Raw genomic sequence first — 25,764 nt, 5'->3', positions numbered from 1 at the left:
AAACTATGTTGAGTAAGAGTGGCGAGAATGGACATCCTTGTCTTGTTCTTGATCTTATGGAAATGCTTTCAGTTTTTCACTATTGAGTATGATGCTTGCTGTGGCTTTGTCATACGTGGCCTTTATTATGTTTAGGTAACTTCCCTCTATACCCATTTTCTGGAGCGTTTTTATCATAAATTGGTGTTGAATTTTGTCGAAAGCTTTTTCTGCATCTATTGAGATGATCATATGGTTTTTATTCCTTAATTTGTTAATGTGGTGTATCACATTGATTGATTTGCATATACTGAAGAATCCTTGCATCCCTGGGTTAAATCCCACTTGATCATGGTGTATGATCCTTTTAATGTGCTATTGGATTCTGTTTGCTAGTATTTTGTTCAGAATTTTTGCATCTATGTTCATCAGTGATATTGGTCTATAGTTTTCTTTTTTTGTGATATCATTTTCTGGTTTTGGTATCAGGGTGATTGTGGCTTCATAGAATGAAGTTGGGAGTGTTTCTCCCTCTGCAATTTTTTGGAAGAGTTTGAGAAGGATGGGTGTTAGCTCTTCTCTAAATGTTTGATAGAATTCACCTGTGAAGCCATCTGGTCCTGAACTTTTGTTTGTTGTAAGATTTTTTTTTTTTTTTTTTTTTTTGAAGTAGAGTTTCTTTTTTTTTTTTTTTTTTTATACTTTATTTATTTATTTTATTTATTTATTTATGACTGTGTTGGGTCTCTTAGTTTTCGTGTGAGGGCTTTCTCTAGTTGCGGCAAGTGGGGGCCACTCTTCATCGCGGTGCGGGGGCCGCTCTTCATCGCGGTGCGCGGGCCTTTCACTATCGCGGCCCCTCCCGTTGCGGGGCACAGGCTCCAGACGCGCAGGCTCAGTAGTTGTGGCTCACGGGCCCAGTTGCTCCGTGGCATGTGGGATCTTCCCAGACCAGGGCTCGAACCCGTGTCCCCTGCATTGGCAGGCAGATTCTCAGCCACTGCGCCACCAGGGAAGCCCTGTTGTAAGATTTTTAATTATGGTTTCAATTTCATTACTTGTGATAGGTCTGTTTATATTTTCTAATTCTTCCTGGTTCAGTCTTGGAAAATTGTACCTTTCCAGGAATTTGTCCATTTCTTCCAGGTTGTCCATTTTATCGGCATATAGTTGTTTGTAGTAATCTCTCATGTCCTTTGTATTTCTGCAGTGTCAGTTGATACTTCTTCTTTTTCATTTCTAATTCTGTTGATTTGAGTCTTCTCCCTTTGTTTTCTTGATGAGTCTGGCTAAGGGTTTATCAATTTTGTTTATCTTCTCAAAGAACCAGCTTTTAGTTTTATTGATCTTGGCTATTGTTTTCTTCATTTCTATTTCATTTATTTCTGCTCTGATCTTTATGATTTCTTTCCTTGTACTGACTTTGGGTTTTCTTTGTTCTTCTTTCTCTTTTAAGTGTAGGGTTACATTGTTTATCTGAGATTTTTCTTGTTTCTTGAGGTGAGATTGTATTGCTATAAACTTCCCTCTAGAACTGCTTTTGCTGTGTCCCATAGGTTTTGGGTCATTGTGTTTTCATTGTCATTTGTTTCTATGTATTATTTTGTTTCTTCTTTGATTTCTTCAGTGATCTCTTGGTTATTTAGTAATGCACTGTTTAGCCTCCATGTATTTGTGTTTTTTACAGTTTTTTTCCTGTAATTGATTTCCAGTCTCAAAGCATTGTGGTCAGAAAAGATGCTTGATATGATTTCAATTTTCTTAAATTTTCTGAGGCTTGATTTGTGACCCAAGATGTGATCTATCCTGAAGAAAGTTCCATGAGCAATTGAGAGAAAGTGTAATCTGCCACTTTTGGGTAGAATGTTCTATAAATATCAATTAAATCTATCTGGTCTATTGTGTCATTTAAAGCTTGTGTTTCCTTATTTATTTTCTGTTTGGATGATCTGTCCATTGGCGTAAGTGGAGTGTTAAAGTCCCCTACTATTATTGTGTTACTGTCGATTTCTCCTTTCATGGTTGTTAGCATTTGCCTTATGTATTGAGGTGCTCCTATTTTGTGTTCATAAACATTTATAATTGTTATATCTTCTTCTTGGATTGATCCTTTGATCATTATGTAGTGTCCCTCCTTATCTCTTGTAACAGTCTTTATTTTAAAGTCTATTTTATCTGATACGAGTATTGCTACTCCAGTTTTCTTTTGATTTCCATTTGCATGGAATATCTTTTTCCATCCCCTCACTTTCAGTCTGTATGTGTCCCTAGGTCTGAAATGGGTCTATTGTAGACAGCATATATATGGATCTTGTTTTTGTATCCATTCAGCCAGTCTCTCTCCTTTGGTTGGGGCATTTAATCCATTTACATTCAAGGTTATTTTCAATATGTATGTTCCTATTACCATTTTCATAATTGTTTTGGGTTTGTTTTTGTGGGTCTTTTTCTTCTGCTGTGTTTCCCACCTAGAGAAGTTCCTTTAGCATTTGTTGTAAAGCTTGTCTGGTGGTGCTGAATTCTCTTAGCTTTTGCTTGTCTGAAAAGCTTTTGATTTCTCCATTGAATCTGAATGTGATCCTTGCTGTGTAGAGTAATCTCGGTTGTAGGTTTTTCTCTTTCATCACTTTAAGTATATCCTGCCACTCCCTTCTGGCCTGCAGAGTTTCCGCTGAAAAATCAGCTGATAACTTTATAGGGATTCCTTTGTATGTTATTTGTTGCTTTTCCCTTGCTGCTTTTAATATTTTTTCTTTGAATTTAATTTTTGTTAGTTTGATTAATATGTGTCTTGGTGTGTTTTTCTTAGGGTTTGTCCTGTGTGGGACTCTCTGTGCTTCCTGGACTTGGGTGACTATTTCCTTTCCCATGTTAGGGAAGTTTTCAACTATAATCTCTTCAAATATTTTCTCAGACCCTTTCTTTTTCTCTCTTTTTCTGGGACCCCTATAATTTGAATGTTGGTGCATTTAGTGTTGTCCCAGAGGTCTCTGAGATTGTCTTCAATTCTTTTCATTCTTTTTTCTGTATTTTGCTCCTCAGCAGTTATTTCCACCATTTTGTCTTCCAGCTCAGTTATTCATTCTTCTGCCTCAGTTATTCTGTTATTGATTCCTTCTAGTGTATTTTTCATTGCAGTTATTGTGTTGTTCATCTCTGTTTGTTTGTTCTTTAGTTCTTCTAGATCTTTGTTAAACATTTCTTGTATTTTCTCAATCCATGCCTCCATTCTATTTCTGAGATTCTGGATCATCTTTAATATCATTACTCTGAATTCTTTTTCAGGTAGATTGCCTATTTCCTCTTCATTTATTTGGTCTTATAGGTTTATACCTTGTTCTTTCATCTATGGCGTATTTTTTTACCATCTCTTTTTTCTTTTTTGAGTGGGATTGTGTTCCTATCTTAATGGTTGTTTAGCCTGAGGCTTCCAACACTGGAGTTTGTAGGCTATTGGGCAGAGCTGGGTGTTGGTGCTGAGATGTGGAACTCCATGAGACCTCACTCCAATGAATATTCCCTGGGGTCTTTCTCTGTTAGTCTAGTGGTTTGGACTCAGAGCTCCCACTGCAGGAGCTTTGGCCCCAGGCTTGTGAACCAAGACCCCACAAGCCACCTGGGGCAGCAAAAAGAAAAAAGAAAAAATCAAAGTAAAAAATAACATTAGACTAGGAAACTAACAGATATGTTAGGAAGAATATAAAATTAAAATATAGATGAATCAACATCAGGAAGGTACATGAATACCACAATAGTAAAAAAGAGGAAGAGGGAAAAGAAAAAAAAAAAAAGGCCTTGGCTGTGGAGGGCCTAAGCAAGGGCAAGGTTTGGGTGGTGGGCGGGGCCTATGCCCAGAAACCACAGGGCTGGAAAAGGCCCTGGGGGCTGTGGTGGGTGGGGCTTAGGCTCAAGGAACAGAAGGGGCCCAGGCGTGCCCCCCACCCCTGGTTTCAGAGGGCAGGGGACTTCATCTGCCGCCTGCCTCTCTTGATCTCCCCAGCCTCTGTCCTATGCCCCCAAAGATCCACGCAGCCTGGAGGGGGCTTTGGAGGGCAGGGGATGGCCTAGGAGCTCAGCAGGCTCCCCAGGCCCGAGTGGGCATGGCAATCAACCTCCACTCCTCTCCCGCTCCTCCTGGAGGGCCCCTCCTGCCTGCCTCCTGATCTCCCAGGCCCGCAGCTAGTATTTTAAATGTGAGGTTTAAGTGTAGCTATGGAATGCTGCTTAATTAGCATATTTATCACTTATTGATGGCTTGGATGTTATATAAAAAGAGTATTAAATCTCATCCCACATAAATATGAGGACTTTTATGTTATTTTTCATCCTTATCAATATTAATTTTGTGAGTCAGAGTCCCTACACTGATTCCATGTAAAAGAACCTTACTTGAAATCTACTATTCAGGACTGGAGAAGGGAGATTTATGAAAACTGGAGTTAACTCTAAAGATGTGAAAAGTTAGGGCAGAAATAAAAATGAAAATATAGTCCCTCAAAATTTTGGAATCCATAGTGCCTAGTGCTGTGTCACTACACTTCTGTTAATTATCACTTATTTATTCTTACTCAGTTCAGTCACAACTGTAGTCATTGTGCTTACAAATTTTACTTACATTAACTCATTTATTCTCACTGCAACCTTATGAAATTAGATATTATTATCCTAGTTTACAAAAGGAAGCTTAGAAAGGTTGACTAACTTGCCCAAGAAAGTAGGAGAAGAAATGGCCTTGCCCTGACTCCTAAACCATCCTGCTAACCAATAGCGTTGGTGACAAGGCTTTTCCAAACTCATGGGAAAAAATTAAGAACTACCAGTGTTATAGCAAATATATAAATAATTAATATATACATAACATACCAGAGAACATTGTATCTCATGAAGGTGTGTCAAATCATTATCGTAGCCCAAGATTTAAGAATGTAATTGTCCCATTTATCCTCCACATTATGAATTGTTTATTCAAATTTGGGGTTGACTTCTCATATTTCTGTCATGTAAAAAGCTGGAATGAAGGCTCTAATTAAATATTTAAGAGTTGATTTCAGATGGGCAGGTGGCTCAGCCTCAAGCCTTGACTCTTTTACAAATTAGTCAATTGACCTTGGAAAATTCACTTAGCCTTTCTGAGCCCCATATGCTGTCCTGCAAGATTTTGTGAGATCTGAATGAGATAATCCACGTGGAAATACACAAGTTAGTACTTTGTGATGCAAAGTAAGTATTCATTCAAAGTTAGCCGAATGTGAATATCAATCAGTTGTTTCCTTTCAGACCAGATTTCTCAAACCTTCCAAAAAATTAGTTCTTTATTTCTCTCTCATAACATAATCCATGCTCATACTTAAGTTGCACAGGACAAATATTCGATGTCAGATTTTCAATGTCCATATTCTTAAAGACCACAAATGACTATGTTTAAAATTTTGTACTGATCTAAAAATTTTTTATTCTAATGCTTATTTCCTAAAATTGTATGTAACTACATCATATATATATATGTAAAAAATATATATTTTTTTCCTATAGAGACCAGGACCTAGAAAATTTAATTGAAGTAAATTCCAATATGTCTAAGAGTAAAAATGAAAGGTAAGGCTTATTATAATTTACATTTTTCTTATGAATTCCATATGAGCCTTCATAAATTATATAACCTTGAAAGATTTTCTGAGAAGTTGAACTGTACTGTGATATTTAAATATAAACACTATCTGAATATGAAAAACAATGTACAGGGTGCTTAATAACTGATTTGGAAAAAAGTTAGCAAAATTTGAATTCTGTTAGAATTTCTGACTAAGAGCCTGCTGTTCAATGGCTTACTGTAAAAGGCATCATGGAAATTCAGTGCTCTGTACTTGGGCTGTGAAGATTTATTTTTACTTACTGTTGCTTGGTAGGTTTTCAGCAGTGCAGAAAGCACTCTGGGAATCTCTTCCTTGGATACGTAGTGCTAAAAGAATGCACAGATTCATCACAGCCACAAAACAGGACCTAATTTTGGAATTTCTTTACACCACAGAGAGTACCAGCTTTAAAACTGTTGTACTTTGTTTCTTTTACAGCGAAGGTTAAGATAGAAGCTATACTTCATTGTTGTTACAGATTGTTTAAATTAGGAAAGAATTTTAAAAGTCTTCCATGTTTAGCAATTCTTCTCCCAACACATGGGAGGACCCTAGAAGCAATAAGTTTCTATTTTTAACCTTCCTAAGATACAGCTGCTTTTTCTGTTTAAAAAAAAAAAAAACTTTTATGTAAAGAAATGATATTGTTGATATCAAGTGAAGAGAGTAGAAAAGTAGGAAAAGAGCTGGCTCACTGTTTTGTCTGTTTTTCATCTCTTAAAGGCTCTTGCATATAAGAGGTAGGTAGTTTCTTTCTGTTCCCTTAATTCCCCAAATCATCCTCTGCCTTCTCTTTTTGTGATCCCAAGCAAGCCTCTGATAGAATGAGGGAGGATACATTTTCAATAGGATCCACTATTTTGGGAACAGTATTGGGCTTACAATTAACCAAGCTCATTCAAATATTATTTGGAAATGATCCAGATTAAAAAATGACAAGTAAATGAGGAGGTATAATTAAGGAACTTTTCACTGAATATGACTTGAGAGACGTTTCAGTTTGAGTTAGGCTTGCTCATGAAACAGGGTTTTATTGGAAAGATTAATGAGGAAATGGAAATTCAAGGGCAGGAATGGTAGCATGGCCGGGCTTCACAGAGGCCTGAACTGGAAGGTTGTTCATTCTTGACTGGAGGACATTCCATCAGGAATCCCCAGACATTAACCTTAGTTCTTTGTCATTGTCAGTTCTTTGTTGGCTTCTGCCTATTTTTCTCCTGCTCTTCCCTCTACCTATTGGCTTCCTTATTCTCTGCTCTGTAGCTGTTTGATAACCAAGAACTTTAGCTGCCTCTCCTTCCTCGTAACTTCACCTTCCTCTAGCTTTCCGAGGTCTGTCTGGCCTCCTTCAGCAAGGCGGTGTGGTTGTGGCCATCTGTGTAGAAGAGGGTGTGGGATGGAAAACACCGTGGCTGGCTGTAACATGCACACACTCTCCTTTACTTTCCTGCAGTTTCATCTGTGCCTCTTACCTAACATAACCCGACAATCACACGTACATTCACAAATGCACCCCGTCTCTCCAGTGGGATGGTGATCATCACAGTCAGTTACTACGTCTGGAGGCTTTAACCACCACTACAAAATCATTTGCTCATCCCTCAGTTCTGTGTTCAGATGTTATTCATTCTTCTTCAGTTCTATCCCAATCCTGTACAGGATCTGTCTCCAAATTAAATGGAAAATGTAGACACTGCCCCAGCCCTGAAAGAACTACTGTAATAAAAATTCTCACTTGAAAAAAAAAAAGTGGAAAAAGAAATCTCTGGGCCCAGTTTTGCACCCATATATTCTGGCTACAGAAAAGAAAGTTTACTTGACTCTCAAAATGGGTAAAAATTTAACAGAAAGAAAATTGAGGGTCAGAGAGTAAGAGACTTGATCAGGTGCAGAAAGTTAGTAAATTAGAGAGGTGTCCTGGCCTCAAGTCCTCTCATTATTTTTCCACAGGAGAATTCTTTTTTTAAATTTTATTTATTTTTATTGAAGTATAGTTAATGTACAATGCTGTGTTAGTTTCAAGTGTACAGAAAAGTGACTCAGTTATATGTATATATATATAAAATATACTCTTTTTCAGATTCTTTTCCATTATAGGTATTATAGGATATTGAGTAGAGCTCCCTGTGCTATACAGTAGGTCCTTGATGATTATCTATTTTATATATAGTAGTGTGTATGTGTTAATCCCAAAGTCCTAATTTATCTCCTGCCCCCCTCCCCCACTATCCCCTTTGGTACCAATAAGAATACTTCTTTTTATATATTTAAAATCTGTAATTTTTACCAGAGCTCAAAACCTTGATAGTTTAATAGAAGTAAACCCTAACACATACAACAGTTCAAAATGGTAAGCTCTTACTAAGCTTTTAGTCTTCATGCAAAAGAGATTTGTAAAGTTTGCAGTGACATGGGTATTTATCAGTTGAAATTATTTTATGCTGTTTAAAGTCAAGTTGCCAAGGTTAAGTCAAATAGGACAGTGGAAATCTAAATAAGAGTCATAGGCCAATCTGTTAAACTGACACTTGATTTACTTTATGAATGTATTCACTTTGTATAGTAATTGGATGTCCACATAGTTATATGCTTTCTGATTAGTATATTCACAGAGTTGTACAACCATCATCACAATCACTTTTACAACATTTTCATCACCTCAAAAAGAAACCCAATGCCCAGTAGCAGTCACACATCATTTTCCCCCAACCCCTTAGCTCTGGACGACTACTAAGCTACTTTCTGTCTCTTTAAATTTCCTATTCTGGACATTTCATATAAATGGAATCATAAAATATGTGGTCCTTTGTGACTGGCTTTTTTCACTTAGAATAATGTTTTCAAGGTTCACCCATGTTGTAGCATGTCTCAGTATTTCATTTCTTTTTATTGCCAAATGATATTCTACTGTGTGAATGTACTACATTTTATTTATCTATTTATCAATTGGTGGGCATTTGGATTGTTTCCACTGTTGGATTGTAATTCACTCTTATGAACAATGCCGCTATAAACATTCATATATAAGTTTTTGTGTAGAGTGTGTTCATTTCTCTTGGGTAAATACCTAGGGAGTGAAATTGTTGGATCCTACAGTAACTCCATTTGAGGAACTGCCAGACTGTTTTTTAAATCAGCTGTACCGTTTGATGTTCTCACTAGCAGTGTATGAAGGTTCTAGACAGTTACATTTTCAAGGTGAACTTCCACTGCAGAAAACATTTTCTCAAGTGTAATTCCATTTGGAATTTTGTAAGTTCCAACACAATATTTGGTTTTATAGTTTATGGAGTTATTTAATTAAGAAACAAAATTGTGACCGTTGATTGCAAGTTACAATTCAGCAATTTGTTTCAATGAAGGGTAACATCTTAACAATAAAGCCGTCAAGCAAAAAACATTGTCAGTCATAAGTTCTTCTTTAGGAATATTATTCAAGGCATCTAAGGAATAGTTTGGTGGAGAGTCCTCTATTGCACTGGTTCCCAAATTTTATTTACATCAGACTCACCTGCTAATCCAGGGCCCACACTTTGAGAACCAGTGCTCTTTTGGGTAAGATGTTGGGCTGCCTCTAAGGTAGTGGTTCTCAATCTTGACTTGCACGTGAGACTTACTGGAGAGGTTTAAAAGACTGCAAATGCCCAAGCCATATGCCGAACCAATTAAACCAAATTCAACATAAGAATTTTGGCAGGACACAGTTCAATCCTTATCAGAACTGTTTACAAATTATTTCACTTTCCTATCTGCAGATTTTGCAAATTGGTGATATTTGATTTTATCTTTCTGAGGACAATACAGACACATTTCACACTCACTGACAACCTTTGTCCTCTGAAACTATTTGCTAAAATTGGGTTTTGTATTATATACTATATGATTTGAATATTTCCAAACAATTCACAACTAGGTTCATTTTTCTGGAATGACATATTCTAATGATCATATTAGAAAATCTTCTAATAATATTAATTCTACTTTCTCACTACTTAGTGTCATTTTAACTCAGCTGTGAAACATCTGTTTTGTGAAACATCTGTCTTAAAACTAGAAGATGGTTTTCTGTATGCCAGAGTTGATACTATGTGAACAGATGTTTTCTTCTTCTTTAAGAGCTACCTGGGAATGGAAGGAACAGACCAGTCAAGAATGGTAAATCATGATCAAGATCTAAATCTTCCTCTTGGTCTTTATGTCTCTCCTATATCAGGGTTTACTAACACGGGGGAGGAAAAAGAGCTAAAGCTTTCACTACTCCAGCATTAAAATTTTCCTCTGTCTCATAGGAAAAAGCAAATATGCCTGCACTTTGTTAAGCATAGTGACATTTCTAGATTAGCAGAAATCTAGGTCAAAGTTCTTTTGCAATCTTCAAAGTACTGCTTTCCATTAAAAACAAAATGGAAACTGGAATTTCTCCAAGGAACCCCTGGATAATTTTCATTAAACTGATAAACTGTCAGATATGTTGCACATGAAAAACTTTCTAAAATGGCACTGCTGCTGTGAAAATGTTACTGGAACCAATTTCAGATGGTTCCTGCCCTTGGTAAAAAAGTATTCTGTCTTAGCGTTAGATAATGTGACACATGCCTGTAGATGATTCCTAAAGGTAAGCTAGTGGTCTCTGTGGAGGAGTAAAGTCATACATGTGTTCTATTTGTGTATCTGTGCAGAAACCAGGCAAACAAGAAAGAGGTTCACTGTATATTTTAAAAAGTTCATTGAACAGAATTTTAATAAAACAAAAACCTTCTAGGTGGCCTTGATTTTAAGTGCCAAATATTTGCCTTTGCTCTCTCAGGCAAGATGGCCAAGTTAGTGGGTCTACTGAGGCTTTAATCAGCCCATCTTCTAGAACCACTGCCTACTCTTATGAAGCACGGAAGGCGCTCAGGTACTATGGTCAATTATAAAACAACTGACAGGACTATTCTCCTTCTGTTGTGTTTTTTTTTTTTTCTCCTTCTGTTTTTTAAAGAAAATATCCACATACAACCTAATCCTTCCTTTGAAATGCAGAAATTTTTAATTTTACCAGTGGCTAAGCAGGCTTATACAAAGGTGTTGAGTAAACAACTTGGTCACTGGTAAGTTGTCAATTATGAATAATGAGTGTAAACTGTGATTTTTCCTTAAAAAGTCTATAATTTTTTTTAAAAAGCATGATTGAGACATTGGCATTGACATTCTTTAAGTAGATTTAAAGGTTTCATTAAATCAGATGTTATCATGTTCGTTAATTAAGGTCCACTTTTTGCTTGAGATTTGTGGGGAAAGCAATGGTTTGGAAATATGAATGGGACATCAGGGAAATAGACACTAAAACATGTTACAGGAATATTCAAAATAATCATCGTGCTCTACAACAGACTTATTGAGTGACCGATTTGCATAATAGTATTCTGGAAGTAGGCCAAGACACTTCTGGAAGTTAAGACAAAATGGGAGACATAAATAAATTTTGCAGAAATGGATTGATACCACTTTAACATTCGTGTTTCAAAGGCAATAGTTTAGAAGGACTATATGAGCATTATTTTTTTCACTGGATTGGATAATTGCCTTGTTAATTTGATTATCCTGTAAACAAACTTTAAACATGAAGTAAGATGGTTTGTATTGCAGCTCCAATGCTGAAACCAGGCATGCGGGACCAAAGGGTACTGTTGTGTACACAAGGACGTATGTGGAGAATAGGTACTGGAAATTTATTTGAAGTATTTTGCTATATATATTTTATAATTTTGAAATAATCTGTGTTTATGAAGGAATGCCATTATTTCAGGGTATGCTTGCTTTTTTCAAATAGCAGAACGTTTAAGAGTATATCAATTTCTTTATGTAAATAAGTATATAATTCTTTATAATCTTTCCACTATTAAGTAGTTGTCAAATAATCATACAATTTCATTGAATGGACTAAAAAATATTTTAATATAACACATGTATACATAATAGGATAGTTATTTGAAAGTTGTCACATAAACATACATGCCCATAATAAGCTTTATAAAATTACACAAGTATTCCTATGCTAATTTGGAGTCACACTTTAATTAAATGGTTCTATCGACCATTGTTTACCTCTAATGTGAAATAAGCGGTATAACTTTTAGTAAATAAGCTCTGACCCACAAAATCCACTGCTTGATGTGATGGATGTTGAGGAAAATGTCAGACAAGGTCAGGGATTCACAAGTCATTCGATTTCGCGGAGTATAAAAACAAGAATTGGCCTAATTGTGGGGTAGGGTAACGGTGGGGCATTCAGATGTGGATATACGCACGCATGTGTTAATCACCGCCCATTTCAAAGAGGCCAGAGAGCAGAGTATGGGGGCGGGGCTCCCAGAAATTCGAGGTGCGTTCGATTTGAGCAACCTTCCCCCCAAAAGGGATTCCTCAAACCCCAAAGTAAGTTACCTTGTAAAATGCAACCTCAACGTTGATTTTGCTGCTTAATCCAATTCTCCCTAAAATCTACACAGACAGTGCAGTATATATTAAACCAGAGGCCCTAGAATCAGAGTTGGGATTGAATCTTAGTTTGTCATTTACTGACTATGTGGCCTCAGCAAAACTACTTAACTTCAGTTTCCTGTCTCAATTCGAGTCTCAATTTTCTGACCAATAAAATGGGAATAACTTTATATGTATCAGGCATAAATATGTGCGAACTTTTATTTAGCATTGTGGGCTATGTGTTCCGTAAAGTAGATTCTATTTCTGACAGCAGTCTGCCTACGGGCAGTTTGGAGGGAGAGAAGGATTTCTCATTAAGAAATCCCAAGTGAGGGCTATGGAGTTATCCTTCACTGTATGAAATAATAGGAACATATTGCTTCTGGTCCTAATATGCTCCCAGGTAGTGTAAGTACTGGGGAAGCAGTTACGGACAGCCAGCTGGTTAGTGCACTGCACACTTCATTTGCCTCCAGGAGAGAGTGACGTTTACAAACTGGAGCAGAAAGGGAACAAAGAGGGCTTTTAAAAGTTACAATATTTTTGCTTTCATTCTAAATGATTCTTGGATGTTTTCAAGCAAATACAAAAACTTCCAAAGCTTCCTCTAAAAGTTCAGGAGTGTTTCTCTACGTGAATGGTGTCTATCTATATTTGCCTGCACTGGCTCGTGCTTCGTGTATATTCTTTATTGGAGGCTACAGATAGCTTTCTTTTAGTAAAAATAAGGGAGGTGCAAGTATAAACTTCATGAAAAACAATAACTGCTTTTCCTGCTTACACTTGTTCTTGCACTCTCCTTGCCCCATTCTTTATTTATCTTGATGAATATGTCAACTTATGTCAACTTGGAAGTTGCTTGCATATCAATACTTCTCCAGATTAAAAAAAAAAAAAGACTCAGTACATTGTCCTGGCTTGTAACATCACAACAAATAATAATAATGAGGCTGTGTGAGAGGGTGTGTGTGTGCTTCCTTGCCTGCATAGGGGTATATACTTCAATACTAGGGAAATAGCCCAATTCTCACATGTCCATGTGTGTTTGCTTCTAGTAAATCACCAAAGGATAGATATCAGGAGGGTATCTCTGGAAAATACATACAAACCATTTATTCGACTTCAGATAGGTGAGTATGTCTGTATTTCCATACATAAAAGTATACACACACACACATGTAAACATATATATTTTTACATATTATAGATAAATATGTGTGTATATACTTTATAAATATACATTTTATTATATATGTGTATATATTTATATATAATATATATTTACATATCTTCACTATGTACATAGCACTGAAATATATATGTACACATTCTTGCAGTCCATTGAACTTGGAGATGACACTCCTGACAGTGGTTATATTGGTGACTGTATGAGTGGAACGAAGTACAGCAACCTCTGCATCTAGGAATTTGCTCCTTGGCTTTCTGGCTGTTGTTCTTTGATTTTGATGTACTTTATTCCATTAGAGCTTTCTGTGCCTTACAGCTGCCTCCCAGGCAAGTGTCTCTGCTGTTGGTGACCCCAGGAGTCCCCAGTACTGCCACATTATTAGCATCCAGGCTTCATTGCTTCCCCAGACTGTGCCCGCAGCCCTCCCTCCTTGCGGTTTTCCAAAGCCAGCTCACCTTACAAACAGCTGCGTGGATGTGCCGCTGTGACCCACTGGGGCCCGTGCTCAGTTCCCAGGAAGGGGGTTAGGATGAGCATCAATTTAGTGCCGGTAAACTGACCTCAGGCTTTTGCTCTTGATTACTCTCTTTTACCATTTTATGCTCAGTCGGGTAAATAGGTGACACTCATGAGACTGTGGCCTGCAGACTTCCAATGGAGGAAATAAAAATAATTAGCATTTCAATCCAACCACTGGAAACCAGCTGTAAGGCAAATGTCCGGTATTCTATCGATGGTATTTCTCTATTGCAGGGGGTGGAAATATGGCTCACCGAGGGTCACGACATATCTTATTTTTACGCACAGCCTCAGCTTGTAACGCAGTCCTTGGCACCTAACAGATACTCAATAAATTATTCCTGAATAAACAAACCTATGTTCCATTTACTAAGGGAAACATAGGAGGGCCAGGCATCAAAATTATATCCTCTTTTTGTCACTTTTGTAAGATCTTCTATTACCAAGGCTCTTCTTAGTGTCTTGCCTTTAAGTCATACCTCTTTGATGTGGCTATAGGAGCACCACAAGTACCGCTTAGATAACCAAAACACCAGAGCTAGGTTTTTCATAACGCTCTGAAAAGATCTTTGACTAAGTATGATCTTTTTTTTTTTTTTTTTTTGGTCACTAGGCACAGCTTTGTTCCCTGACCAGGGATCAAACCCAGGTCCCTGACAGTAAGAGCATGGAGTCCTAGCCACTGGAACACCAGAGAATTCCTGACTAAGTATGATCTTAGTAAGGATAACACCAACACCAGAGCTTTCCCTGGGCTCATATTTTTATTGTTAAGGAAGAAAAACATTCTACATTAAAGTATTGCTCTCAAAGTGAAGAATTTCACTCCTATTCCTCAAGTGATCCTTGAAATTTTTTTGGTCGTCAGAGCAAAAGTCAATTGTCCATTAAAACCAGTTAGTCCAGCAAACTTTTTCTGTTGCTCACTGTGTGAAATTAGCTGCATCCCCACAGTTCTTACCTAAGCACATCAATCCCATAAAGTGGCCGGTGCCCCTTTACAGGGTAAATGCCAAATTCCTCTGTACATGACTTATGGGCCTTCAGAACCTGATCCTGCTGAGTACTGCCTGATGTTCAATCACTCCAGCCACCCTCATTGTGTGGCACCTTGGTACATCCTGTTCACTCTGCTTGGAACCCCTCTATCACGCCCCTCCCCACCTCACTGAGCTGCCCTTGAGAGCTCCTTCACCCTCAAGCTTTAACTCAGATGGCACTTATGCCGACAAGCCTCTCTCCTGCTTCACCCTAGGGATTAGTTGCTCCACTGGCTGTGTTCTCCTAACTCTTTTCACACACCCATAAATATGTGGTGATCATCCGATCACACACCTGGCTACCCTAGTGGAAAGAAGGCTTCTCATTGGAGGAGACTATCTCACGCTTCTTTATATTCCCAGCTCCTGTCTCAGTGTCTCTGGAATGGAAGAATGCTAGAGAGTGGCAGTTTTTACTCTGGAAGTGCTTACAGTCTAACATGGGAAATTTAAGTGTGTGGGTACCTACATATGCATATATGTGAAAAATGCATAGGAAGCTATTTGCCCGGAATATGTAAGCAAGTACCTAGAGAGATCATTGAAAGAGGGAAATATTTATTTATATACATAAGGGAAGAAGAGATTACTAGAATGGCTGAGAGTATAAAATGAAACAAGGTTTATCTACTCCAATCCCTTTCCTCTCTCACCCCCTCCTCCCCTCAACTTTCCCTCCTCTCTGCTTCTAGTCCTGCGCTTGAGGACAGGATCGATTGTGGTTTCTGGGCGTGACTCGTTCTTTCTAACCCAGCGAGCCCAGGCAATCTCACAAGCAGGCCCAGAGGTAGCACAGGGCTCTGTGGCCGCTCTGCCTTCATTCAAATCCCGCCTCTGCCACTCACTGGCTGCAAGACTTACCCTTCTGTGCCTCAGCTTTCTCTTCTGTAAAATAATGATAAAAATAAGAGTACCTGCTTCTCAGAGGTGTTATGAAGAATAAACGAGTTGATTTAAGCAAAGTGCATGGAAAATGCACTGCACATATTAAACATATTAGCACTATTAAGTATTAGCTATTTTTATTTCACCACCTCGGTATGTATCCTACTTTGGAAATTTCAGGCTTGTTTGCTAACACCCTGAGACTAGTAAACTCTGCAAGGTGCTATTTAAGACTGTCCTAAGACCTTTCAAAAGGAAAAGAGTCAAGTACTTATTGGCCTTTCTTAAGACTCTGGCGTGACCCAAGGTCTTTTGGACTTGCTGATCATTTATTTATTATTGAACATTATTTTTCCAAAGTAAATAGCAAAGCTCTTTTTTCCCCATCAAATTTGTGGTGAGATTATATCATATTGGAGAATTTTTGTCATGAAAGGGCCCCCAATATTCTGAGTCTTACAATGACACCAAGAGAAGTGGCATAGGGGAGCGTTTTAGTGACTCTAGACCCTAGAATCTAGGTTATCCATCATTTGTGAATTCACCAACACATTCTTGAATGGATTTCTATTTTTGTCCTATTGAACGTTTTGAGAGTTAAATTTTTATATTAATCTGCAGCATAATTTTTCTATGATATAAGTACATTAATAATTCAAAACCCTCTTCTAGCTTCAAGGGGTACTTATGACCTAGTTCAGTTAGAAAACTGTGAACGTCTTTGTCCTGCCCAGATGCACTTTTGATTGCTAATGAATTAATAATCTGAGACTTTCCTTCATGTTAATTCTTTGATATCATTTTGAAATAACTAGAAGAATCAATCACTTATCCTGCTATCCTAGGATAAGTAAATCCTCAGCTTTCCTTGATTTTTACAGAATTTACTACAGTATCAACAAAATTAACATATCATTTCCATATGACTTTATGGGGAATACATCTGTCTTTTGCATGATGACAAATTTATTTTTAATTGCTTACATCTCTATAGGTCTGTCATTGAAATGGATATGTGCACTTACTGTCGAAAACCCTTGGGCACAGAAGCTAAGATGATTTTAAATGAATTACAAATTTGCTGCCATTCCACTTGCTTCAAGGTAAGCCTATGTTTATTGCACTTAACTCAATATAAAATTGCATAATGATTGGAATAAAAATAATTATTTAATGAAATACATGAAATGAAGTTAAAGCTTTCAGAAACACTGTCATGCACATTAATAATGCACTATTTAAACATTTCTCAGAGTTCTACAGCCTAAACCTCCAAGGTTTATAATTACTCTCTTGGCTTTAGGCTTAAAAGTTGATTATTGACACATTTATAACTCTTACCCTACAGATTGAAATCTGTAAAAAGGTAAACACTTGTTCTCTTTAGAAAAGTTTTTGCAACATTTTCATAAATCATGCATTACATAAAATATATAATGAAATCTGAAAAGGCCAAGAAATTGTTGAGAAGAAAGCTAGCAGCTCCTTACGTCATTCTAATTAAATGTGGCTTAGTATAATAATAAAGCGTACATAGTAGAATGCTTCACAGTTTGTGTTTTTATATGCTATTTCTTTTACTTTTCACAAAAACATTGCGTAGGTCAACAATATAGTTTTTGGTGTAACTGGGTGAGCACTTAACTGGGAACCTGAAGACCTGAGCTGGAGTTCTAACTGACACTAATTGAGGCCATGTGACTTTGGATGATCATCTAAATTAGCTTAGCCTCAGTTTCCTCATCTATAAAATGAAGTAGCTGATTAGACCAGTGGTTTTCAACCCTGGATGCATATTATAATTGTCTGGGGAGATTAGGAGAAAAATAGAATGCTTGGGACCAGCCCCAATTAAATCAAGAATCTTAGAGATGATTGCTGGGCATTGGTATTTTTACAATCTCCTTAGATAGATCTAACAGGCAGCCAGTTTAAGAACCACAGCCTAAATCTATGGGTCCTTTCTAGTGCTGATATTCTATGACTGATACAAATTATCTAATTCAGTCACGTAGATGTAATACTTTGACAATTGATTGCTTCTCCTTAAATTAGCTTCAGAAAGTGACACAAAGCAAGAAGAAATGCCTCATTTTGAGCAAATAAAATCCAATTTTAGGCCATCATATATAGAAGTCTATTTAAACTATAATCTGAAAATTTCATAATTATTTAATTATGACAGTAAAATTTCCTTTTAATTATTAAGTTTACTCAACGAAACAAAAGTTAGTCTATAGCTCCTTATTTAAAAGTATTATGCAGAAAACTTTTTAAAAGAAGGAAATTCACCTGATTATTGCTTTTATTATATTTTGGATGATTTCCATTTATTATATTTTGGATGATTTATTTCCACTTTCAATTTAATTATAAAATACTACTGAGAATAAAAATGTCCCCACACTCCTAAGAAAAGACAGATCATTCTATAGCCATAATAATAGAGAACCATCTGAACTGGCTTAAACATGTCAAACTGATCTATGACAATTTGCGTCAGTGAACTTGAAAGTCAGCCAGTTGGCAGTGAACTTGCTCCAGTGAGCACAGGTCTAAGGCAGATGTCAACCCTTTCCTTCCTCTTTAACCAACACAACTTGAAACAAACTTCTCCCTAAACCCTGCATAGGATCAGAAGTTCGTTTTGCTCAATGACGCTATATCCGGACAGCATAGCTCTCCCTTAGTAAGCAAACAATAAATGCACTTTGTGTTTTTGTTTGCGATATCCAGTGGTGATCTTGTCTTTGGCATAACCAATTTCTGAAAATGTATATCTACTCTGTTGTGAGTTACGTAGAAACTTCAGTGGTATATATGCCCTGAAATGCACACCTCCATAGTAGAGGGATTTATGAGAGGATTTATTTGAAAAGTTCAGTGTGTGGATCACAGACAAGTAAGTATACTCTTATTTTCCCTCTGGGTTCTCTTGAGGCTTCATCTGAGTGTTGCTATGAAGGATGGTACTGAATAAAGTAAAAGTTTTTTTTTTTTTTTAATCCTGTTACGCCAAGAATCTAAACTTCATATATAATGTAAACTTTATACATTCTGTTTAGTGTGAAATATGCAAACAACCTTTGGAAAACCTACAAGCAGGTGACAGTATTTGGATTTATAGACAGACAATACATTGTGAACATTGCTACTCTCAAGTTGTAGGTAAGTGTTAAGCTCTGTAAGGAACCATCACTAACATTAATGAACTTTTGATATTGATGAAAGATAAAAGTATTTTCTTAATTATATTAAAAATTCAGCTGCAGATACAATGGTGGCATTTCACTTTATGGTATAAAAATCAGTCAACATTTATATTTTCTTCTGATGTCAGACCAGACATAGATACAACTAAGCAAAAGTCATTTATTTTAGGAAATTTTCCATTTTTTCCAAACAAAAACAGATTTTCTTTGCTCTACTGATCGGTGGAATTGAAGTGCATTTCTGTGAATGACCTTTACATTTGCACTGGAATATACATTTTTTCAACGTAATTTGGTTATTATACTAAATGCCTTTTAATGTTATTTTTAAACAGAAAATTTAGAGTTAATGGTGTACAATTCTATATTAATGTTATTTTTAAACGGAAAATTTAGAGTTAATGGTGTACAATTCTATATTGCATATAACATTTGAGTATTTTTTTTACCTTTAAGACCAACTGTACTATAATTTGGACACCTAATTAGCATAAATGTTTTGAGAAGTAACATTAAGGGTCTGCATTTTTAACTCATATTTTCAATAAGCTTAGCATGAAAGCTGTAAAAGTTGATTTAAAAGATGTGTACAGTGCACATTAAGCTAGCAATATAAAATCCTATGAAACTTCATTGTAAAGCTAGTATCAACATTTAATTTTTACTTCAATAGTAAGTAGGTAGAATAACCATGATGATATTGGGGAGCTGGTCAACAGCACTGTGTGAAAGGCAAGTTTCCTGCTGGTGGTGAATGAAAAAGGAGCATTTGCGATTTTTACACAGGATCCAAAATATGGAATTTAATGACAAATGTGTGATATTAATGAGGTACTGAGAGGCTACATCTGGAAAATACTCTGAAAAATATTCAGAAAGCCGAGTTCCATCAGGCTGCAGAATCAATGACAAGAACAAAGCTAATTATATTCATACTTTGCCTTCTATTTTCTGCTTTCCCCAGCCAGTTCTCATATTTCTTTTCTTTTCCTAATCGAGCAGCCTTATCAGGATCCATTGTTACATCAAGGGGCCTTGATGTGCATGGTGCAGCTCTAAAACTTTCAGTCCTGGGAGTGCATGATACGGTTTAGGAGATGTGGTTACCAAAACACTCAGAAGTCTTTGTGTTTTCTTCCCTGTGTGCATTTTTATAGTATATTTATTTATTTATTTATTTATTTTAATTAATTGATTTATTATTTTTATTTTTGGCTGTGTTGGGTCTTTGCTGCTGCGCACAGACTTTCTCTAGTTGCGGCGAGCGGGGGCTACTCTTTGTTGCGGTGCATGGGCTTCTCATTGCAGTGACTTCTCTTGTTGCGGAGCACGGGCTCTAGGCGCACGGGCTTCAGTAGTTGTGGCTCGCAGGCTCTAGAGCACAGGCTCAGTAGTTGTGGCACACGGGCTTAGTTGCTCCGCGGCATGTGGGATCTTCCTGGACCAGGGCTCGAACCGGTGTCCCCTGCATTGGCAGGCGGATTCTTAACCACTGCTGCCACCAGGGAAGCCCTTTATAGTATAATTAAGTTGTTAAGACATGACTCTCAGGCATGTCATAAATATGAGTACAGGACATTGGTGCTTTGTATTTATGGTATGACGAAGAGCCATGCCACAGTGATGAATGCAGTAGGAGGTGAAAGTAAAATGCTTAACCCACCACTACCCCCTTGATGAGTAATTATTTTTAAAACTTTAGTTACAGGCTTATTTTTGTACTGAATTTGTATATCTAACTTATTTTCTTTAAATTTTTCAGCAAAGTGGATTCAGTAATTCTGGCACATGAAAATCAAGATGAAAGCATTCACTAAGGAATTAAAATTTTTATTGTAAGAACATATAATCTAGAAAAGCTTTTACACCAAAGATTGACTCTGGTATAGAATTAACAACTCTGCTATTGCATAAATAATCTAATTGCCTCCACTAAGGTCACATACATAAAGGGAACCCTCTGGTATCTGGTTAGATTTAGAGAGCAAAAATTCAAGTGGTTCTAGTTCCCAGTGTCAAAGGAAGGATGCTTCTGATGGCAGTGAGCATTGTCAGCCTTGACCAGGTCCATCTCTGCTCAGTATTAGGCTGTGTGTCACGGTTTCCATTATAGACAAATTTACCATTTTCTCACCTTTGTTTCCCTAAGAATTTGGATTTACAGACGTAACTGAAGTCTTGACAAAACTGTCATGGGAGCAAGATATGTTTCCTTTTTGTGCAAAAGTAATGTTGATAGAAATTTTGGCAGAAAGATGTTAACGTATAAAGTTGTATGGACCTCAGAAAATCACTTAAACTTTTCAGATTTCTGTGCTATTATCTGTAACATGAGGGGCAATGGACAAAATGATTTCTAAGGTCACTTTCTGCTCCAAAATTATCAGATTCTAAAGCAAGTTTTTGTTTGCTCTTTAGAAGCATACCTGAATCTGTGTTTGTTAGGCATGTTGAACTAGATAGGATATCTAAACAATCTAACCTCGGTATCATCCTTCAGTTTATCACAGATATAAGTTTTGTGGAATGTGTTTTAAAAACAGAAAGACCTGCATTTATGGGTAATGGGTTAAATCATATGACATGTAGTGTTTACATAATTTGTCAAGTTTTCCTTGCATGCATTTCAAAATCTGGTTTCATAAATGATCTATGAGAAATAATGAAAGTTATGGACTACAAAGACATGTTCTTTAGCATGCTATATCTATTCCTATTACATAGCACTTTATATTTACAGATGGCTTATAAAAATAAATGAACTGTCAGTTATACAGAATCTTCTTATACAGTATCTATAAGTATTACTCACTGACATTGATATGTCAATTATAGTGATCATAATTTATTATATTCTGTGCCATGCTGCCTAAATTAATTTTTTAACTGCTCAATCTATAACTTTGATTTTTAAAGAGCTTTTTCTTAAGGAATTGAAAATTCAATAATCTTGTGAGGAACTATTATTATTATTGAAATTGAGACATTGCACTTATAAACTACTTTATATGCACATAGCAATTGCTTCTCAGAGGAAAGCATATGGAACATTGAGAGAGGGTGGAATTCTAAGGGAGTTTAAGGCAGTTGTAAAAAACTGACAAACTAGGGAGATTAAAAGATAATCATGTATTTTCTAAATGTTGATAAATGTAAAGAGTTATTCTTCTGTATAATGATTTCAAGCATCTGTTCCTCTTAGACCCTGGTCCACAAAGTGTTAAACACTAATGCTTATTAAAATACAGAAATGTGTAATCATTGTCCTATGGAGAGGGAGACAGAAAAAACAATTAATAATAATTTGATATTCATTAATTCATGCTTGATGAGAAGCGGTGGTAATTGAGCCATATGTTTTATTGTTCTCTTATTACATGCTATCAGAGTGGATCAAAAGAAATAATTTTCTTAGAGTTGGAATTTGTGGCAGGAAAGGACGAATGAAATAGTATCCCTCTCTTTTATATAAAGTGTATTAACATCTCAATGCCTTTGTGGTAATTAAAAATCATTTGAATATCATTTTTAAAGGATTCTACTGTTGAATGCTTAATTTAAAAAAAAACCTAAAAGGAACGTAATTCTCACTTTTCTGTAGCTGTTTAATGGACCCTTTCTTCTACAATAATGTATTAAATTAAACCAAAAGCTGTTGTAAAAATGGAATAAATACAGAGTGGAGAGAGAAGGGCTTCTGATTTACCAAGTCCTCTTCCTCATGTCTGGGATTACTTGCACCCATAGGAATGACAGATTCCTAAAACAGTTTGTAAGATCTCATTTTTTTTTTTTTTGCAGCTAACTAATTATGCTATGATTGATTGGCATACTTTTCCTGGACACAACTGCCTAAATCTCAGAATACCAGGCCCTGAATTCTATTACAAATGAAGAGATGTCTCTAAAAAATAATTAATTGCTCCACTATGAGAGTATCCTTCCAAAAAGCAAAACAAAAATATATCTAGTAATCTTGGAAATAGAATTTGTTAAAAACCTTTTTTTTCCTTTTACTAAGGCCAAGAAATAAAAATGTATTCAAGAAGTAATCTCTGCATCCTTAATTGTTTGATTGTAATCCCTCCTATAATTAGATAGGAGTGATGAGACGGTCCAGTTCTCACGGCTGGGGCATTCTCTGGCTTGTTTACTATGACAGAAAATCATGAGTGTTTGGAACATTTTCCTATTCAGCTTGATTCAGAGCTCTACCAAACCAAGTGACCGTTTGGTCTACGTAGAGGCAAACTTACCATGATGATGTTGATTTTTTTGTTGTAGTTGTTACTACTGAATATACTGGTTATTTGGTACAATGTAAATAAATTGTTTTTAGCATTCCACCTATTCCATAGCCCTCAACAGTTCCCAGAGGCACCCATAAATATCTGTGTTAACTTGGATAGGCCATTTCCCTCATGGGTCAATTTCCTGCTACTTAAAATGTGAGATTGAGAACATTGGCTTGCTATTGTATCCACCAGCACAAACACTGCAAGAATCTATGACTCTATTCCTGCTGCTTACCCCATTCTTAGATTATATCTTTTGTTAGATGCCTAAGAGTTGGTGAATGTTTTGAATGTGCTGCAGAATTGCATGTTAACTTTGTCACAACACAAAGTGAATTCTGAATCGTGTTTACTGGATCTTTGTCCTGCTATTTGAGAAGTATGGCTTCTGAGATAGTACTGAAATGTTCAAATGTCTCCTGAGTTAGGTAATGGTTTCCGTTTTTTCACTAGAAGAGAGGAAACTGATCATTATCATTGCCTTATAAATGCCATCTGGGAAAGATTTTTTAACTTCATTGCCTCTTTGAAACATTCTTCTCATTAGTACATTGAAATGCCCAATCATTCTAGACTCTGTAGGAAAAATTGCATTGTTTATAATCTACTGTCACTCATTCATTCACTCCTTCATTTGTTCTGTTATCCAACAATTTAAAAATCTTCATTTAGAAACTGTGTTCCAGATCTGAGTGATAACAAAAATAACCAAGGCTCCTGCCCTCATGGAACTTAAATTCTAAAGGAAGGGTGGAGGCACAGTTTGAAAGACAAAAAATAAATAAACACAATAATTTCTGAAAGCAAATAAGACCAGGAGGGAAATAAAATGCAGCAACTAGGCCAAGGGGTAGTATTTAAAAATAATGTTGTCAGGTAATATTTCAAATAAGAGCTGAATGATGAGAAGGAACCAGCCTGGGGCAAAGCACTCCAGGAGGAGATGTTTTAGGATCAGCCAAAATCAGACCACTTACTGGGCTAAATGTGTCCGTGCTTCTCTTAAACACGAGATAGAAGTTCACAGATGCCAAGAGACAGAGAATAGTCAAAGCATTTTTAAGCTTCCTCTATTCCTCACGCAAAACAATATTCAGATATTACTTAGATAGCTTTCAGCTCTCTGCCAACGGGTGGGTTACAGCAAATGGCTACTTTGTCCTGGTCCTCAGGCTGAAGTTGCTCACTTGGATAAAGGAGTGACTTTGTCAAAGGTGGTTCTGAACCAGCGTTCACCTGAAGTGGAAACAATGGGTCAGGCATGACGTTTCCTCACCTCATTTGAGGCAGCACTCAGGATCAAATTCCTTTCTGTTTTCCAAATAGAAACAGTAAACAATGAGACAGCATAATTTCAGATCTAGAAGAGACTTCTCACAGGAATTTTATGAATGTTACATGTTCTTGTCCTTTGTTGCAATATGAATAATGTATCTGGTGGAAAGGAACATTTAGATCTTGATATAACTTTCTTGACAGGCACAATTTGTTAATTTTATCTCCTTTCCCAAGAGAAAAGGAAAGATCATGAACTTCAAGGACCCTTCAGGCCCACAAAGGCAAACTGGATTGAAAGTCTCCCACAAGAAAGTGTTTAGTCCCTAAGGCAAGTGCAGCTTTGATGTGATTTAAAGAAATCACAGAAAGATTGCCAGGAGGCTGGAATTAATGAACAGAAAGAGATGAGGTTGAAGAAGCAGGCAAGATACAGGCCATGGTTGCTTCATAATGGATTATTAAAAATATAGATTATCAAATGAGTGGTGGCATTTCATAAAATTCATTTATGCCTTTTAAATTTGTGTCATTAAAATATTATTGACTACTATTGGTTTCATGAACAGATTAAAATTATTTTGAGACAAATACAGTCTACTGATTTTTGACAAAAGCACGAAGACAATTCAATGGAGAAAGAAGAGTCTCTTCAACAAATGGTGCTGAAATAATTGGACACCCATATGCAAAAAAGAAAAAAAAAAGTACGTAGACCCAGACTTTACATCTTTTACAAAAATTAACTCAAAATGGGTCATAGACTTAAATGTAAAATGCAAAACCATAAAACTTCCAGAAGAAAATGTAGGAGAAAAACAACATGACCTTAAACTTGGTGACGAGTTTTTGGATATAACATCAAAAGCACAATCTATAAAAGAAATTTCAGTCAGCTTTATTAAAATTAAAAACCTGTGCTCTGTGAAAGGCACTGTTAAGAGAATGAGAAGATAAGCCACAGACTGGGAGAAAATATTTGCAAAGTAGATATCTGATAAAGAATTTGTCCTCCATACCAAAGAACTCTTAAAACTAAACAATAAGGAAACAAAAAACTTATTTTAAAAAATGGGCAAAAGATCTAAACAGACACCTAACCAAAGAAGATGGCAAATAAACATATGAAAGATACTCAACATCATTTTTCATTAAGGAAATGCAAATTAAAACACAGATAAGGTACTACTTTATGCCTATTAGAATGGCTAAAAACTAAAAACAGAATGCCAATTGCTGGCAAGGATGCAGAGCATCAGGAACTCTCAT

General features: G+C 36.4%; 1 protein-coding gene across 23 annotated transcripts in view; it reads left to right on the top strand.

Moving 5' to 3' along the window:
- The window catches only part of SCEL (sciellin), a 177,518-nt gene extending 154,541 nt beyond the window's left edge, over positions 1 to 22,977 (top strand). For 15 of the 23 annotated variants that reach the window (XM_057532560.1, XM_057532547.1, XM_057532540.1 and 12 more), the window contains 7 exons: positions 5,512 to 5,574; positions 10,420 to 10,512; positions 11,244 to 11,315; positions 13,136 to 13,210; positions 16,708 to 16,816; positions 18,779 to 18,881; positions 20,688 to 22,977. In XM_057532560.1, coding sequence (XP_057388543.1) covers positions 5,512 to 5,574; positions 10,420 to 10,512; positions 11,244 to 11,315; positions 13,136 to 13,210; positions 16,708 to 16,816; positions 18,779 to 18,881; positions 20,688 to 20,704 — 532 coding nt within the window. In that variant the 3' untranslated portion in view covers positions 20,705 to 22,977. The other 8 variants (XR_009005864.1, XM_057532541.1, XM_057532545.1 and 5 more) reach the window with 8 other exon arrangements.
- The last annotated feature ends 2,787 nt before the right edge of the window (positions 22,978 to 25,764 follow it).

The sequence above is a fragment of the Balaenoptera acutorostrata genome, chromosome 18, assembly GCF_949987535.1.
Source record: "Balaenoptera acutorostrata chromosome 18, mBalAcu1.1, whole genome shotgun sequence".
In the NCBI taxonomy this organism is placed as follows: Eukaryota; Metazoa; Chordata; class Mammalia; order Artiodactyla; family Balaenopteridae; genus Balaenoptera; species Balaenoptera acutorostrata.
Note: the sequence above shows the minus strand (reverse complement) of the source record. Positions and strands in the feature narration are given on the sequence as shown.